This window comes from Antedon mediterranea, chromosome 6 (assembly GCF_964355755.1).
Source record: "Antedon mediterranea chromosome 6, ecAntMedi1.1, whole genome shotgun sequence".
In the NCBI taxonomy this organism is placed as follows: domain Eukaryota; kingdom Metazoa; phylum Echinodermata; class Crinoidea; order Comatulida; family Antedonidae; genus Antedon; species Antedon mediterranea.
The window spans coordinates 31,477,453-31,495,666 of record NC_092675.1 but is presented as its reverse complement, the minus strand read 5'-3'; the positions used below and the strand labels follow the sequence as shown (position 1 = coordinate 31,495,666).

The 18,214-nt window shown below is 32.4% G+C and overlaps 4 protein-coding genes across 7 annotated transcripts; 2 read left to right on the top strand and 2 right to left on the bottom strand.

Annotated features, from left to right (window-relative positions):
* Nucleotides 1–15: 15 nt before the first annotated feature.
* On the top strand, nt 16–9,808 carry LOC140052644 (serine palmitoyltransferase 1-like). Of its 4 annotated transcripts, none has more exons than XM_072098314.1 (14): nt 16–373; nt 3,216–3,323; nt 3,544–3,638; nt 3,886–3,979; nt 4,112–4,184; nt 4,378–4,510; nt 4,732–4,861; nt 4,967–5,056; nt 7,077–7,184; nt 7,439–7,534; nt 7,840–7,991; nt 8,318–8,435; nt 8,772–8,845; nt 8,933–9,808. In XM_072098314.1, the coding sequence occupies exons 1-14, from the start codon at nt 332–334 to the stop codon at nt 9,027–9,029; spliced, it is 1,410 nt and encodes a 469-aa protein (XP_071954415.1). In that variant the 5' UTR covers nt 16–331; the 3' UTR covers nt 9,030–9,808. The 4 variants fall into 4 exon arrangements, with proteins under 4 accessions (XP_071954415.1, XP_071954416.1, XP_071954414.1 ...); XM_072098313.1 differs by lacking the exon at nt 16–373 and adding an exon at nt 408–614; XM_072098316.1 differs by lacking the exon at nt 16–373 and adding an exon at nt 420–588.
* LOC140052647 (F-box only protein 4-like) lies at nt 9,183–12,115 on the bottom strand. The gene is made up of 7 exons (XM_072098317.1): nt 11,602–12,115; nt 11,119–11,330; nt 10,644–10,864; nt 10,427–10,502; nt 10,090–10,298; nt 9,801–9,967; nt 9,183–9,548 (listed from the first exon to the last, which is right to left on the bottom strand). Exons 1-7 carry the CDS (start codon nt 11,884–11,886, stop codon nt 9,468–9,470), a joined length of 1,251 nt encoding a protein of 416 aa, XP_071954418.1. The 5' UTR covers nt 11,887–12,115; the 3' UTR covers nt 9,183–9,467.
* Nucleotides 12,116–12,156: 41 nt separating this feature from the next.
* LOC140052649 (large ribosomal subunit protein eL37A-like) lies at nt 12,157–13,690 on the top strand. Its single transcript, XM_072098320.1, has 4 exons — nt 12,157–12,235; nt 12,952–13,087; nt 13,199–13,283; nt 13,563–13,690. The coding sequence occupies exons 1-4, from the start codon at nt 12,233–12,235 to the stop codon at nt 13,627–13,629; spliced, it is 291 nt and encodes a 96-aa protein (XP_071954421.1). The 5' UTR covers nt 12,157–12,232; the 3' UTR covers nt 13,630–13,690.
* Nucleotides 13,691–13,776: 86 nt separating this feature from the next.
* LOC140052648 (armadillo repeat-containing protein 7-like) lies at nt 13,777–18,008 on the bottom strand. Its single transcript, XM_072098318.1, has 6 exons — nt 17,867–18,008; nt 15,852–15,950; nt 15,657–15,719; nt 15,242–15,308; nt 15,078–15,148; nt 13,777–14,846 (listed from the first exon to the last, which is right to left on the bottom strand). Exons 1-6 carry the CDS (start codon nt 17,973–17,975, stop codon nt 14,641–14,643), a joined length of 615 nt encoding a protein of 204 aa, XP_071954419.1. The 5' UTR covers nt 17,976–18,008; the 3' UTR covers nt 13,777–14,640.
* Between the last annotated feature and the right edge of the window lie 206 nt (nt 18,009–18,214).

Here is an 18,214-nt window from a genome sequence, read left to right as displayed (position 1 = left end):
TTAATAGAAAAAAAATGTACAAATATAATGATTTCACTTATAAAAAGACAAAATAAACAGAACGTGATCCCCTTTGTTCGGACTTAAAACTTCTGACCACTTCTTATCTGTCTCCGGCCAACATTTGTGGAACAGCATTGATGACCACTTAAATATAAATTCTTTATATAAATTTGATTGATTATGAAAAAAAGAATAAATGATAGGCTGTGTGTCTCCATTATACATTTATTACATTATTTATATAGGTTTTGTTTATTAGGGTCATCTCGTGACAATGACTTGCGTTCATACTTCTAGATATATTCAATAATGTACTGGGTGGTGCTACATGTGGTGTAGTACAGTAGAAAGTACGTCTAGTGTTATACAGGTAATTTCTTTGAGTCAACAGAGGGCGCCATTACACATTGTTTTATTGAGCATTGCTAGGCTTGGCTAGGCTATGTAGTTGCGTTTTTTATTTGGCCAAAAATATACATAAAGATTTGTCAACGTTCTTGTTTCCACAATTATAAGAAGCAGTAATATTAAAAATGTCTACTACAGCGTGGTGGCCATACTTTGGTCCCGAGCCATGGGATTTTCGTGAGCTTTTTCAAGCATTTTTTGATGTACGTAAAATAAGCTAGGCTAGACTCTAGAGAGAGGATAGGATGAATCCTAAGATGACTGGCTGTTTTTCGTGGTAACCAATCATTTCGGTCGCGGTGTTATGCATTTAGGTCGCTGCAGTGCTTGAATTTGTATGTAAATTAGTTAATAGCCTAGTATGAAGCGCCGTTCGCTAATATAACGATCAGTGTTTGTTTACTAGGCCTAGTACTACAGTATTACGATCATTTCTTTTCCCGATTGTTTTTTTTCTCATTTTTACAGAACTAGGCTAGCCTAGCCTATAGGCCAACTTGTAAGGGATTACGGTCGAAGCGGCCGCCAACCAAAGCGGCCGCTAGTTCAATAACGGTAATTTGTATGGAACGCCGTGTGCGCTTTGATTGTCGTCGTTTTGTAATCTTTGATTGTCATTGTTTCGACAGGTTTTCTTTACCTCGGACGTAAATAACAATCTACATTTATGTAATTTATTCTCTTTTTTACAGATTGAATGTGATACGTTCTTTTAAACGAAATGGCGAATCGATGATTACTTACTAGACTATAACTGTTCGAAATGATATATATGTTTAATAAAGTCAATAAAACACATTGTGGTGTTTGTATTGTAATTGTATATTAATTATAACATATAAGCCAATTATTAAGAATAATATATATATTTTTCAATAAAGTATATCAAAATATATATACAGTATTTATATCTTTAATTATTTTACACCTTCAGATATATAAATATTGATCAATTTAAAATTAGTTTTAAATACTAAAATAAGATGCAAGTGTCTGTATGGTACGGTAATTAATTACGCGAATTTCTGCTATTAACTCGACAGCCAGGAATAGTGCTGTAGAAGGTCGCGTTTTTGTTGCTTTATTGAAAACACAAACAATGTATTACAATGCAATAACACTTAATGTATAACACACCCTATTACTAATCAATAAAAAAAAACAAGATTCGATAGTACAGTGTAAATGAGATATAAAGATTCAGCAATACCGTACGTAAATTATTATTGCGATACTGTAAAAAGATTCGATAGTATATGTAAATGAGATATAAAGATTCGGCAATACCGTACGTAAATTATTGCAATACTGTATAAAGACTCGATAGTATGTAAATGAGATATAAGAATTCGGCAATACCGTACGTAAATTATTAATGCAATACTGTATAAAGATTTGATAGTATGTAAATGAGATTTAAAGATTCGGCAATACCATACGTAAATTATTAATGCAATACTGTATAAAGATTCGATAGGAGAGAAACGTCTGGTCAATTCAACGTTATTTTTTCCCTTCACTGCCAATGAATTTAAAAAAAAAAAGAGATATAACCAAATAAATAGTACGTAAATGAGATATAAAGGTACAATAGTACATTGATTATGATGCAAACTTAAATTATTAATGATTCGATAGTAGTATATGTAAATATATTTAGTTAGTTAATATTAAAATACAAATAAAATATACATTGATTTATCGGCAGGCAAACTTTTGGTTTGTGTTACTGGATGTACTATGATGGCCATTGAAAGACTGATTTGTGGACTATGATATATTATAGTAACTTGTTTGGTTGTGTTATACTATGTTTTTTTTTTTCTTTGATAAAGTTTTTTAAATATTTATGTCAACTTCATCACTGTTTACTGGATGCAATAAAGGAGAAAGAATGATAAAACAGAATAATAAACTTAATTATTATAGAAATATAAAGATTCGATAGTACATGATTTGGCTTATATTTATTGGTTTGACCATACATACAGCTGTAACTCAACTCGCCATAGCGTTGACAACGACACTCAAAGATTAAAGCGCACATGGCGTTCCATACAAATGACGATATTAAACTGGCGGCCGCTTTGGTTGGCGGCCGCTTTGACGATACTCCCTTGATATAATAGATAATATAAAATAGGCCTAGGCCTACAGCAACATTTTTTTGGAATGAAGAATAATATTTAGTTAGAATAGAATTAATAATGCAGTAGATTGTTTCATTTTTAATTGTTGGCTAGAAATGAATCTGAGATATTGAGAATAAATATGCAATTTTGATTCAAATTGATTTCAATTTGCGCAATAGTTCAAATTGCGGATAGCATGCCCAATCAAGGATTTCCATCTGTAAAATAGATTAATAAAAACTACCCTTTAATTTAATATCTAACATTGTGATCGTGACGGTTTTATCCAATGGATGCTAGCGTTGCACGCATGCCACTACCTATTATATTTTACAATAAACATAGACCAGAAAAATGGCAAAAGGTTTTCTACTTTCTAAGATTTTTATCAGATAATCTATATTGTTTTGACAAATCATGTAACACAGTGCTGATTTTTCCTCTAACTGTGTCTTTAGTTATTGAACTTTTTAAATTAGACCAAGAGATTTGATTTAGATACAAGTATTACTGTATTTCCCTGTTAGTGTTACTTTAATATTGACTGTTTGATAAAAAACATTTACAACAAAATGTAATTATTGCCATGGTGGATATTATGCTGATTATGATAATTCCAAAAAGATTCATTCATTATTTTTTATTTGTCTTGTACTGTATCTTTCATTGCAGGCACCAAACTACCATGTTGCCTTTGAAGTCATACTGATCATGCTTATTATATGGCTACTCTTATCAAAAAGCTATGTTATAGAAAATGTACAAGGTCTTACCAAAGAGGTATGTTATAGAAAATGTACAAAGCTTTTACCAAACAATTAGCTCTTGAATTTTCTTTATTTATGATTTAATGATTTTAAGAATTTGTAAATTATGCCTATAATGACTTTTGAAGTAATATTTACACTCCCTAGCCTATAAAAAGAAAATAAGTATATCACCAAAAGAAAAAACACTGTCATTTTTATCAATTTGTGCAAATAAAATATTTCTACTAAAGGAGGAAGACAATTTGGTTTTGGAGTGGAAGCCAGAGCCTTTAGTTCCAGATACACCACAAGATCACCCTGCTCTCCAATATAAAACAGTAACAAAGTATGTACTTTTCACTATGAATTGATAATTGTATTTAATATGCTATTAATGTTTATATCAATAAAAATATATTTTCATTCACTATCAAACTTTATGTGACCATATATAGACATGATGATGTCATATCACTGCTAACATATTTGAGCACATGTCACATTTTGGGTCAAACTAATTTGATAGTGTAGACAGAGCTTTAGATGATATCCTATTATTCCATGGTTAATAATGTCGCTCCTTATTCTTGCAGACAATCTGGTAGCTTAGTAACCGTAGATGGGAAAGAAGGTGTTAACTTGGCAACATTCAATTTCCTTGGAATGGTTGGCAGAGATGAACCAGTGGTAAGTCTCACAATAAGTCTTATACTTAATTATTTTATATAAACATCATCTGGTATAGTAATATAATTTTTTACAGTCTTCATGTGGTTAGCTGCATGATTTAAATATATTTTAACCTTTTTTTTAATTTAGAAAACTGCTATAACAGCACTGAGTAAGTATGGTGTTGGATCGTGTGGACCTCGTGGATTCTTTGGTACTATGGGTGAGTTAACATTATGTTGTATGCTAATATTTGTAGATAATGATTCTTTTTAAGAAAGACGTGTTTCAATAATTCAGATAGTATTTTTGCTGCGCACTCAGTCTGTGTTTACCAACTGATACTTCCTTATTAATCCATAATATTTAATAGATATCATTTTGTTTGTGAAACTTTCTTGTTTATGCCATTTTAGATGTTCACTTAAACTTGGAGAAAGAATTAGCCAGTTTTCTTGGTGTACAAGCAGCAGTTCTGTACTCGTATGGCTTTTCAACAATCGCTAGTGCTATACCATCATACTCAAAACGTGGTGATGTTATTTTTTGGTATGTATTATAATAGTTTGTATGAACAATGTTGTAATAATTCATTAATTAATGTTGTAAATAATTCTACATTTTATATGTTATACAATAGAGAAGTTATATATAGATATGTTTGTATAATATTTATTATATTAATAGAATTTATGTTGAAAGCCATATACTGTAATCATCATTCAGTTGTAACATAATGTGTTAATTTGATATTGCTATTGTTTTTGTAGTGATAAAGGTGTGAACTTCTCAATACAGATGGGATTGTTGGCATCTAGGAGTGCATTAAGATTTTATAAACATAATGACATGGAAGATCTTGAACGTCTTCTTCAGGAACAAGCCGAAGAAGACAAGAAGGTCATTTTTTTTAAACGAAAATCAACAATAACATTTTGCATATTGTAACAATATATAGTTTATTTAATTTTGTTGAATTAATTATTTTTATGTTTTTTTATTCAGAACCCAAAGAAAGCTAAAGTTACAAGACGTTTTATAGTCACAGAAGCATTGTTTATCAATTATGGCGATATTGCTCCTTTGCCCAAATTAGTAAGTTTCTTTTCAACTACATTTTAGAGTTATTAATTCTTTAAGAATGACCAAATTAATGTATGATTGTTTAACATTAGTTAAGTGACCAACTGACTGTATAAAGGTTTAACATTAGTTAAGTGACCAACTGACTGTATAAAGGTTTAACATTAGTTAAGTGACCAACTGACTGTATAAAGGTTTAACATTAGTTAAGTGACCAACTGACTGTATAAAGGTTTAACATTAGTTAAGTGACCAACTGAATGTATGAAGGTTTAACATTAGTTACAGTACGTGACCAACTGACTGTATGAAGGTTTAACTTTATTGAAAATGTTCATCTGGTTTGTAGGTATAAGTATATTGAAAATATTCTTTTTTCCAAACCAATAATAAGTAAAAACTAACCTTGACAGTTTCGCTGTCCTGATCAGACAGCTTCTTCAGAAATAATGACGATCTACAAGAGGATAATGACCTTAAAAACAGAACACTATTGGACATAGATGACATCATGGAGTTATTAAAGTTCGTCCTAACTACCACCTATTTTACATTCCGAGGGATTATTGACCAACAAAGATTTGGGGCAGCCATGGGGAGCCCAGTCTCTCCCATTGTAGCGAACCTGTATTTAGAATTTCTAGAACAGAAAGCTATAGCGTCAGCACCCTTAGAATGTAAACCTCGGTTATGGAAACGCTACGTGGATGACGTTCTTGAAATTGTTAAACAAGACCAAGTTGAAAATCTCAAAACATCTCAATTCATCTGACCCAGCTGGCACCATAAAGTTCACCTACGAGAAAGAATATGAAAACAAGATCCCTTTCCTCGATTCTCTCATCATTACAAAACCAGATGGATCTGTCAAACTTTTAGTATATAGAAAACCGACACATACGGACCAGTACCTACATTTTGATTCTCACCATCCTGTACATCAAAAACTGGGAATAATCAGAACACTATTTGACCGTATGAATTCCATTGTCACTATGGATGCAGATCGTAATACAGAAGAGGCCAATATAACATCAGCCCTTTCCAGATGTGGCTATCCTAAGTGGTCATTCAACCAAGTAAAGAAAAAAATAAAAGAAAATAAAAAAGTAACATCCAAGAAGAAAGAAAACACCATGGAAAGCAAAGGATTTGTAGTCGTCCCTTATGTAGCAGGACTTTCGGAGCGAGTTAGTAAAGTGTTTAAGGAGTTTGGCATCAACACAGCTATGAAACCCCACACTTCATTACGCCAACTACTTGTCCACCCAAAAGACCAAGTTGACAAATTGAAAGTGGCTAATTGCGTCTACGAAATCTCATGTTCTAATTGTGATCTCACCTACATTGGAGAAACGGGTCGTTGTTTTGACACAAGGTTAAAAGAACATAGAAAAGAAACGGAAAAGATAACCCAACAGAGAAAGAACTTCACTCGTCAATCACATAGAGAATCAAAAAATGAACTGAGCAAATCAGCTATAGCAGATCATGCCGTCAAGTTAAATCACATATATAGACTGGACACAACCTAAAATCATCGACAGGGAACCAGATACAAACAACCGACGCATCAGAGAAGCCATCTGGATCCGCAGACGAGGAAACCAAATCATCAACAGAGACGAGGGCACCCACCAACTCAGTCACGTGTATGACCCTGTCATTAAACAGAATAGGCCCTCTAGAGGTCAGTCTGTTTGATGATAGATCGTCATTATTTCTGAAGAAGCTGTCCGATCAGGACAGCGAAACTGTCAAGGTTAGTTTTTACTAATTATTGGTTTGGAAAAAAGAATATTTTCAATATAGGTTTAACATTAGTTAAGTGACCAACTGACTGTATGAAGGTTTAACATTAGTTAAGTGACCAGCTGACTGTATGAAGGTTTAACATTAGTTAAGTGACCAACTGACTGTATGAAGGTTTAACATTAGTTAAGTGACCAACTGACTGTATAAAGGTTTAACATTAGTTAAGTGACCAACTGAATTTATATAGATTGATTGATTTAATTGTATTTGCATGAAGGTTGAGTTCAAGTTCAAGTACAAGGTTCGTATTTTCTTAGAAGAAAGTTTGTCTCTTGGAGTTCTTGGAGATTCAGGAAAAGGCCTAACTGAACATTACAACATTCCTGTAAGTTACATCACAGTTGTGAATCATATCTAGCTTCCATTATTATTTCTTTTATAAGCATGTTAATTTCATAAAACCATTTAGGTTAGAAAAGTGTATTTTAGATTTCAAATAATTATCTGTTAAAAATTCTTTTTTTTATATATATATATATTAGTGATGCATATGAAAATAGCATAAATTCTATAAATAAGGATGAGATCTATCTTTCATCCAAATGCATTTTGTTGTTTTATTTGTGTGTGTTTTCTAAGGTTAGCAACGTTGACCTGATATGTGCATCCTTAGAGAATTCCTTTGGTACAACTGGAGGATTCTGTGCAGGTACACAATATGTCGTAGATCACCAGGTACGTTGTTGTCAACAATTAGTTTTTATCTTTCAGTATTTTTACAATGACTAAATAAGTGTAATTGTTGAAGTAGCTTTGATCATGATAGAAAGAGAGGTCAGATATTACACTGTGTTTTGAAATTATAGAAATTAATGTACTGATGATAGTTCAATCTCTAGATTTATTTGTTTACAAACCACCCAAGTTGTTTGTCTTTCTTTCCAGGTGTTATCTGGCAGTGGTTATTGTTTTTCTGCATCTCTTCCGCCGTTGTTGGCATCATCTTCTCTTACTGACAAGTTGTTTGTCTTTCTTTCCAGGTGTTATCTGGCAGTGGTTATTGTTTTTCTGCATCTCTTCCGCCGTTGTTGGCATCATCTTCTCTTACTGCATTGGAAATTATGAAAAAAGAGCCAGGAATGTTCAAGACTTTACGTCGAAATACAAAGTTAATGCATGAACAATTAAACAAGTAATGTTTGATTTTGATATTTACACCTCCCACAAATTTGAAGCTATAGCTTGGAAACTGTGTTATTTCCTTTTTTCAATTACAGTAAAGTTTTTGGGATGTAACAGAATACAGGAAATGAAATAACACGATTAAATACTGCTTTGTAAAAATACTATGCCACTGAGTTATAAAGTTCCAGGAATTCTTGATGTTTTTATTTTATTGTTTGCGTGGCGAAATCAATATGTTGATATAAAGTTGTATTCAGTTCTGAAAAGAACTGTTGAGTTATACTTAATTAGCCTCAGGAGTAAGAATAAACATATATTTATTATTATTTTCAGCATTCCAGGTCTGAAGAGGGTTGGTGAAGCTGTGTCACCAGTACAACATTTATACCTAACAAAATCTGTAGGAAGCCATGACGATGACCTTCGACTTCTACAGAGTATTGTAGATAAGGTCAGTTTTATTATGAATAGTTTATACGACTTCATATTTTATTATAAATACTGTACAGACTTAGATTTTGGAATAATTTAATTTTGTTTCAAATATTTACTTTTCTATTTAATTGGATCTACAAAAATAAGAATGTCATACTTCTTATTGTAGGCACTTGATCATGGAGCTGTCTTAACAGTAGCACGATATCTTAATATACTTCTTATTGTAGGCACTTGATCATGGAGCTGTCTTAACAGTAGCACGATATCTTAATATACTTCTTATTGTAGGCACTTGATCATGGAGCTGTCTTAACAGTAGCACGATATCTTAATATACTTCTTATTGTAGGCACTTGATCATGGAGCTGTCTTAACAGTAGCACGATATCTTAATGATGAAGAATACAACCCACCGGAACCAAGGTATTTGAACTTTACATATTACTCAATTTATTGTTTTTCCTTACAATATTGAAACTGTTAAATATCAAAGATATATTTGTTTTTCAGTATTCGTGTCGCTATAAATTGCACTTTAACTGAGGAAATGTTGACGACTTGTGTGGATGCAATTAAAAATGCTGTACAAGAAGTCCTGGCACAATAACAATGATCATAAAGATGGGTATATTGATTTTATACAGCAGACATCCCATAATAGTCATTTGTAGCAGAAACACCATCCACTTACTGTGTGTACATAACAGTTACACTAGTAGTATGCAAACCACTAATGCTAATGATGATGTATTACTCATAATTGATAGAAATCATTTTTATTGCAAAGATCGGAAGCATTGAAACAAATATTTATTAACAACTTTGACCAACTGTTTATAAAAGGTTAATTAATTTATCAACACATGTATGTAAATACATTGATATCTTTGTATAGGTATTGCACATTTTTATTATACAAAATAGAATAGTTGTTTATAAATAATTTACAATTGTAGTTGCAATCAAGACTTTGAAATACTTTGTTATAAAACCTTAATATGAGCCTAATTGAGTTAAAGCAGCATATGTTGCATGCACTGGTTCATCACCTGCTGTCTACAGCACCTTTAATCCATTTTATACCATCAGTGACTCCATCTAGTGTTTGTATATTACAGTTGTACATCTGTAACAGAAATGAAACGGTAATTAATTATCATTAACCTGTTGACTTGGAACAGTGTACAATATGATCTCCAGTATTAACCTGGTTGCTATAACATCTAGGTATATTAACCTTACTTTGAGCTTATTTTCATCACTTATTATTTTATAAAACTTCAGAAAAACTACTTTTATATAAAAACTACAATGGGCACAAAAATGTTGTGATAGTGAACTTAGTCTTTCACAAAAGTTATAAAAAAATAAAACTTACTTTCCAAACTCTGTTCATATTGTGAAGTTGTAATTGATCAGCAACAGTTATGCAAGACACTCTTGTAACATCATCATTTTTAACGCATGATAAAATAAGTAATGGTATTGAAGGATGTGTCCATCTGTCATTCATTATTGTCAATAACTCTGGTTTTCCTTCAGAAACTGCAACAAGCAATACAAATCATAGTTCAATAGCAAAATATAATTTGCACGTAATATTATAATGGATGCTCTTTATCACCCTGATTTGTCAAAATATTTTAATTAAAAAAAATCAAACTAACCAGATGTTGTAGCAGACGTAGAAGCATTCAGTACAAATATAAACGCATCAACCGTCCTACACAGCGCCCTCACAGAATGACTTGCATCAAATGGGTTCTCGCCATTATTTTCTTGGTTAACAATGTCTTCTTCATCTCTTGCTGCTGCAGCTACCAACAGCTTATTTCGACTTGCTCGTTGGTTTACATTTTGGTTCTCTCGTTCTTTCCTTTTAAGGAAATAAAATGTATGATTAACGTTAAATTGCACATATTTAATATGCAACAGTAGGTTAAATAGATAGATAGGCCTACATGATATCCAAATTGGTTTATTTTTCATTACATAATTGCTTACCTTGTCCCTGAGTAAAGTGTAATCAAACGAATCTGAAATGTATTTTCCACTTTAACATAGAAACCAGTACCTATACCTGAAAGTGAAAGTAGGTCACAGTAAAAATGTCATTCTATATTGCACTAATATTCACATTACTATTATATAATATTTTCATTACAAAAAAAATAGTTTTTAAACATTCATATTTAATTAAAATGACTAATAATTGACTTACTTCCTGGGAATTCTCCTGGGAAACCACCACAAGTTTTGAAGATTTCTGGTCTTTCTCCAAGAAACTTGCGAACAATGGATGAAGTGTCTTCACATTCTAAACCAGGACCAAACATTACAATTTTTGGTGGTTTTGTCAAAACTAAGGATCGAAAAAGTCTTGGAATTGAAAAACGAAGACCAGTGATTACAGACTGGGCATGTGGACAACATCTTGAATAGCTGCAATTAAAAAAAGATTTCTCTTAATAAAAATTAATATAAAATACTGGTATGATTAAACTATTTGAGTATATTCATACACAAAAGCTCTGTCCACACTATCAAACTAGTTTGACAAAAAAAGTGTGATGTGTCTAAATATGGTAGTGATATGACATCATCATGTCTATACCATATATGGGCACATCACATTTTTTGTCACTTAAAATGTTATAGTATAGACAGAGGTTTACACTGTTTGGTCAAATTCTTACATTTCTTTTTGTGAAAGGTCAGAATCAACAGCTCTGTAAACAGCAGGGTTGGTACTATGACTAACAGTGTTCCATTGATGTTGGTCTATGTTCAGCAACCGTTTCCAGAGAAGATGGTCTGAACACAAATCATTCCATGTACGACAACTCTGACTAGCTTGACTTAAATCTTGAGCAGTCAAAAATGAAAATATGTGCAGTTGCACCTGTACCTGAAATTGAATGTTTAAACTATATTCAACAAATAAATACAGTAACAGTAATAACAAATCCAAAGGAAATGTTATGAAGACAAATTAATAGCAATGCATTCTAGGTAAAATATATACTGTTAGTAATATAGTCTGAAAAAGCAAAAACCTACTAATATAGTAATAACTAAGCATGTTATAGTTTTTGAAATCCTGTTGTTTCGGCAAGGCAATCTGTTAGATTGCCTTGGTTTCAGTGACTATATCCGATATTCTGTAGACTTATACTTACAGGAAGGTCCAGAATACCAAAGGTATTAAAACTAATTTCAGTTGTACTTGGTTCAACCATGATTACAATATCATCATTGTACTGGTTTTCTGACATCTGATGGCTAGTGGTGGATTGTCCCTCAGTAGTGTTCCCTTCAATGCCACTTTCACCGTACATGCTTGCGAATAATTTATAAGATGACTTAACGACGGAATCAAAATCAAATCCCATTGCATTTTCTTGTTTTTGTTGTAGAATTAGTAATTGGTTGACATGCGCAAGAGTTTCCTCATTACCAAACATATTGAGTTGTTAAATGTTTAATTAGTAGCCTACGTTGCAGAACTGAACAAGACCTAATAACCAGTGAATACAGGAAAAAACATTGCGTCCTGTCTTTTATTGACTGTGACTTCCAACATAAAGTTGGGGTCGTGGCAGTGACAACGTGGAAGCATAACATTACGTCATTGTCCTTAAATGGAATTCCCCTTCGGATATTACGTTATATCGACTTGTCGATTAGACTCCTTGTCCATTCGCTCTCTGGCTGTCCACCCATTGCTGTACTGTATAATGAACGTCTAATTGTCTACTTTGTATTACAACCGAGAGAGGACAGCCTTTTCGAAATTCCCATAAAGCCGAAATGGTAAGCATAATTTGTAATGGTAAAGTAATCTATAACAATCACGGTTATTATTAAACATCGGTACTTTTTTTGTCCGAAAAATGTAATAACAATAAATAATAGTTATCTTATAATCGTTAAAACGGTTAATTTGTGTTTGTTTTGTAGAAATGCTTGATTGAAATGCCATAACCATTATGCCTAGCTAGAACCACCAGGTCATTCGTTCCTCTTCTACTGTCCTAGGCTTAGGACAGTATGTGCTTATGTGCTAGGCTAGGCTTCTTGACAAATTAATGTCGTAGTCCTGTAGACTGTAATTATGGTCATGTAATATTGCTAAGGGAACATTATAAAGATTAAACTATGTCCCAACTAGGCCTTCCCTTTATTTATTATTAATATTAGGTTGGGCTATAATATCGGCCGAAACTTTAGGTACTGTGTACTGTACTGCTGAGTGAGGTGTGAGCCGGCCGAAGCAGAGGCTAGGATGACAGGCTACTACTAGTCACTCGCACTAACAGTAACAACAGTGCGATTGGTCGTGGTGTGTGGCCTTATTTACACTTGCCATTTCATAAAAAAAAAAAATTCAACTGATGTGATATATGTGTCGCCTTCTTCCCATCTTCTCCCTCGCTCTTCTGGAGTCGGCGTATTACTTACTTACTACTTGTAGTACTTACTAAAACACTGGTTAAGATGTGTTAACATTATTTTACAATTTTTAACAGACCAAGGGTACATCCAGTTTTGGGAAGCGGCATAACAAGTCGCACACTTTCTGTAGAAGGTGTGGTCGGCGAAGTTACCACATTCAAAAGAAGACGTGTGCAGCATGTGGATATCCTTCTAAAAGAATAAGGACATGTAAGGCTTGTATTTTCTAAGGTTATATATAACATTTTTGAAGCTCTAAATTCATTTCAAAACTGTAATTATTTTGTGTGTATTGAATTGCTCAAACATAATTTTTAATAGATAACTGGAGTATTAAAGCTAAAAGGCGACGTACTACAGGAACTGGTAGAATCAGACATCTTAAAGATGTGCACAGAAGATTCACGTAAGTTTGTATTCATCGATATTCACCGCTTTAAATTAATAAAAACAAATTATAGGGTGTACAAGATGATCTATTCAACAACTTACAATCATTTTTTTTTTATTTCAACTTTATTTATAAAGGGTAACCCTTTCAGCTGGACAAATTAATGGCAGTTGATATTCAGGGCCCCCTTAAATTCCAATAAAATACATAGAAAAAAATAAATTAGGTTACAGGGTTAGTGGACATTTTATACTAAACTAATAATATTAATGTTTATATATATTCATATTATAGTAATGGTTTCAGAGAGGGCACAACACCCACACCAAGACAACGTGGAGCAGCATCACAAGCAAAATAAGCAAGATGATCGCAGCATAGACAACATCTTACTGTATTAAAAAATAAAGTTTTGGCAACTATCTCTTACTCTCATTTTGTTTGTTTTGTAGTTTTGTATGCCAGAAAATCAGCGGTAGAATGTTGCCCATATTGTCTAAAAATCCAATTTTAACTAATTCAATGAGAAATCTGTTTTACAGATTTAAATGCTTTTATTGACAACAGTAAATACATTTGGTATCTACACACCGAGGATTTTTATTGAATTACTATAAATTTGATTAGTCCTATAGTTCTTGCCCTGATTTTGGTAAATGTATACTGTATTAACAGAAGAAAATGAATGGCATCACAAGTTGAACTATTGATCATGGATATTAAGCTTCTATGAATACACATTATGTAAATAATACCACTTTGGTATGAAGTTGATGTCAGTTTTGACAGACCCTACCTCTTTAAGTGGTAAGTGATGGTATAAGTATACGTTCTGACAGTCAAGTGGCATGCATCAAACATTTTTCAATGTGTAAGTATATCGGATATTAAAATTCTTAAAATGGATCAGATTGAGATCTTTAAAATTGTTGAGTACTGTACTTATTTTGCTTACTATAAGTAGCATGTAGAAATAAGTTAGGAACTAACTCCATGCTATAAGGTAGTGGGTCAATTAGTTCATTTCATGTAGAAATAAGTTAAGAACTAACTCCATGCTATAAGGTAGTGGCTCAATTAGTTCATTTCATGTAGAAATAAGTTAGGAACTAACTCCATGCTATAAGGTAGTGGCTCAATTAGAAATAAGTTAGGAACTAACTCCATGCTATAAGGTAGTGGCTCAATTAGAAATAAGTTAGGAACTAACTCCATGCTATAAGGTAGTGGGTCAATTACTATAAGCATGTAGAAATAAGTTAGGAACTAACTCCATGCTATAAGGTAGTGGGTCAATTACTATAAGCATGTAGAAATAAGTTAGGAACTAACTCCATGCTATAAGGTAGTGGGTCAATTAGTTCATTTCTTGTCATGAATTATCACTGGTATTGGTTGTTTCTGGTGGTGTGCTGGCAGGTAATGGTATCCCTATCGGTTTTGTTGTTGTTAAACAGCTGTTTAGTTGACTCTCAGTGCAGTAATCTTGCATAAAAACCGTTGCCAGGTTACTAAGACGAGTACTTAAAGATGTTGAAAACCGCTGCATACATGCTATCACCTCTGGGGCAGTTATTTCTATAATATTGAAAAATATAGCAACATAAACTTTGCTAAATGACTCAAAATCACAATAGGCCAAACTATAACTAAACACAAAAACATGAGTCGCTATAGCATTGTTTCATCCATTGTGTGAAATGACAATCAATAATCAATGTATACTACAATAATTATGATGAAAAAACCCCAATTCAGTTAGGCCTGCTTGCACTACTATATTATTTGACCAATTACTGGATTAATTACCTAATTTTGAAGCGGGTGTTATCAAAAATATTAATGTTGTTATGCCAGAAAGAACCACTTCCTCATTTTGACTGAAATAAAAAAAGTTTTTATGCTTATTGATCACTATTATTTTACAATATTAGCATGTTTTCCTCGATAGTATAAAATAGATTTTGACTTACTTAGATAGGCATTCTTTTAACATTTGTACTCCATCATTTTGTAATATGTATTCTTTGCATTGTTTGTCTGAAAAACAATTGCAATTATGTTTCAACTTGCAGTATATACACAACATCCAAAATTGTGTCGGCATCTGGATGTTTCCCATTGAGGGTGGAATGTAATGAACATGTGAAATATTATTTAATCAACCTTTTTAATTCTTTAAGTTAAATTAATCTTTTTAGTAAATTGTACAATTATTACTAGACAGTCTCATAATATATAGTACCATCTTTAATTAATTCCCTGTAGCATTTGGCGATCATCATTTATATTTGAATGCTAATATTTACTTTTTTAAACTTTTTTATGTATTTGGATTTATGTAATTAATTTTTTACTGCAAATCAAAATGTTTTTTATTGTACAAACCGAGTGCAATGTTGCATAAGCCACCAACTGCAAGTTCTACAAGGTTATCATCTGATAATGAATCTGTTGAAAACAAAATAGATTTGTTAAAATTTGGTAGAATAATACCAAATATGTGTGGTACTTTTGAAAATTTGAATATTTCAGGGTAAGTCACTCTAAAGCGTGCAATGTATACGGTAATATTATTCTCACCAAGAAAAAGGTCAATGACATTCAGTTGCTGTAGATACCCATAGTTGACAGGATCATATGAAAAATTTGCCAAATTTGCAATAACTTGTCGTTTGTAAACTGTAAAAAAAAAACAAACATTTCTTTTATTCAATTATTTAGTCAGGGACAGAATCTAGAGAAAACATATAATAAACAAGTCATTGGAGCTCCTGCAGATGAATGAATGTTTAAAGACCCCTTCCCTGCAATTTTGGACGTTTTTTGGAAAATAATACATATATATCACTTTAAAAACATTAAACCATGTCATTCCTTGTCTTAAATGTACGTTTTATGGTAAATTATGATAAAAAGTGAGAAACAATGCACTACCTAAGTAGCTCGCGGCGATCGACCTCTCGTGGACGGTCTCAGGCCTAGCCTAGCTAGGCTTAGTTTTGTAGGCCTAGCTGGTAAACATCGGTAATGTACAAACATCGTACGCTAGCTATATACCTAGCCTGACGTTGTATAGTTGCTGCATTAATTATCTTTCTATTTTTGCCAGACTCCGTTGATACAAATTGGGGAAAACCCGGTATTTTCGCTGAAAAGTTAGGAGTCTTCCATTTGTTTTGGCTTCACGATCGATCGAAAAGTGGGCGAATTACAGGTGAAAAACAACAATATCAATCCGCGCGCAATGCATTTTGGGATTTATAGCGGGCCGCTATAATTATTAAAATCGATTTATTTTTCACATTTTTAACCGTTTAAAGACGAAAAAAGTTATCGCAATAGGACCATATAGTATTATTTTTACATTAAATATAGTTTGTGACCTTAAATTAGATCTAAAAAACGTAGGGAATGGGGCTTTAATAAATCCGCCTTTCTTATAAATATAGTTACTAACCTGAATTTCGAGACTTTATAAAGCATAATCTATAAGTAATACATTTCTTTACTTGTTCTTCTAATATAAATGTATAGTGATGTTTACACTCACTACACAATCAAGATAATATAATATTCAATAATAATAATATTAATGAGGATGGATAGGCCCAGAGCCATATATATTAAGAGTTACGACATTGAAAATTAGAAGCCATTTTTGTGTCAAAGAATTCGCACGCTGAGGGCGCGCGCGTCTCTTTTGTATAGTGTTTTCCTGAAGTTCTATGCATTATTTTTAGATTTTGTTGTCAATGAAATAACGCTTAGATTCCATTTTTATTCTAGTAATTAATTTATTAATGGTATTGATTTGTTAAAATATATATATATGTTTTATAATAACAACAAAATAAATGCTAGGGCCTACATGGAAGTTAGAATGCATCAAAGAATGAACCAATACAAAAAACACACAAATTCACCCCTCTTTTTATGCAGTATATGGCTTTCTGTGTGTTTTTTACACAAACTGCGCCGCCAACGTTATTAACATTCAGAGACTCGTTCATCATTTCATTTGTAATAATTGCCTTTATTATTTAAATATTGTTCATACCCTTTTCAGTATATTAACAAATATATCCACGACGTCGACACTTTATTATTTTATTTAGTCATCAAAGCATGCATTATGAATTGAAAATATTACATAATTGTTATTAATAGGACGTAGTTATGGGATGTTTTGTTCCAAAATCAATCAATCAAACATTACAATGTACTAGCGCACGCGCGCACAATATTCTTTGCCGCAAGTACTTCTGTACGCTGTGCACATCGATATTTCATCGCAAAATGTGCAATTACATTTTTTTAATAAATATAAGAAAAAGTTTAAAGTATTTTGTTGCTCCTATACTTTACATGCATTAATGCAGACAAGTTTGACACATTTTGATCTGCATATCACGTGACTATAATCCAATGTCGTAACTCTTTATGTATATGGCTCTGGATAGGCCTATCTACTCTACAGTGTTACGTAGTACAGTAGTACTAGGCCTACTCTACTAGCCTAGTAGTACTAGGCTAGCTAGGGTGGTAAGAAGATGAGAAAGAAGTGGGCAAAAAAATTAAAAAATCAGATAATTTACTATCGTCTGTTGTCTTTTGGAACTCAGTAACCAGCTGTTGAAGATATTGTAGTCTTCCAACTCCACTGCTTACACCTTTATCTTTTATATTCTGTTTAGAAGAAAACATTTATTTTTCTTGACTTCACTCTAGATCCTGATCTTTATACAAAAAAACAATAACAAACAACTTGGGGGCGCTGTAAACAGATGACCTTGCAGGCGCTGGATACGTCAAAGAGATGGCGGGGTTAACAAGTATTTTGGTGTAAATATTAATTATAGTTATATCTTTTTCAATACATAGTTATGTCTAGTTAAATTAAAATTCATATTTTTATAGTAAAAAAATCAATTGATTTAACTTGC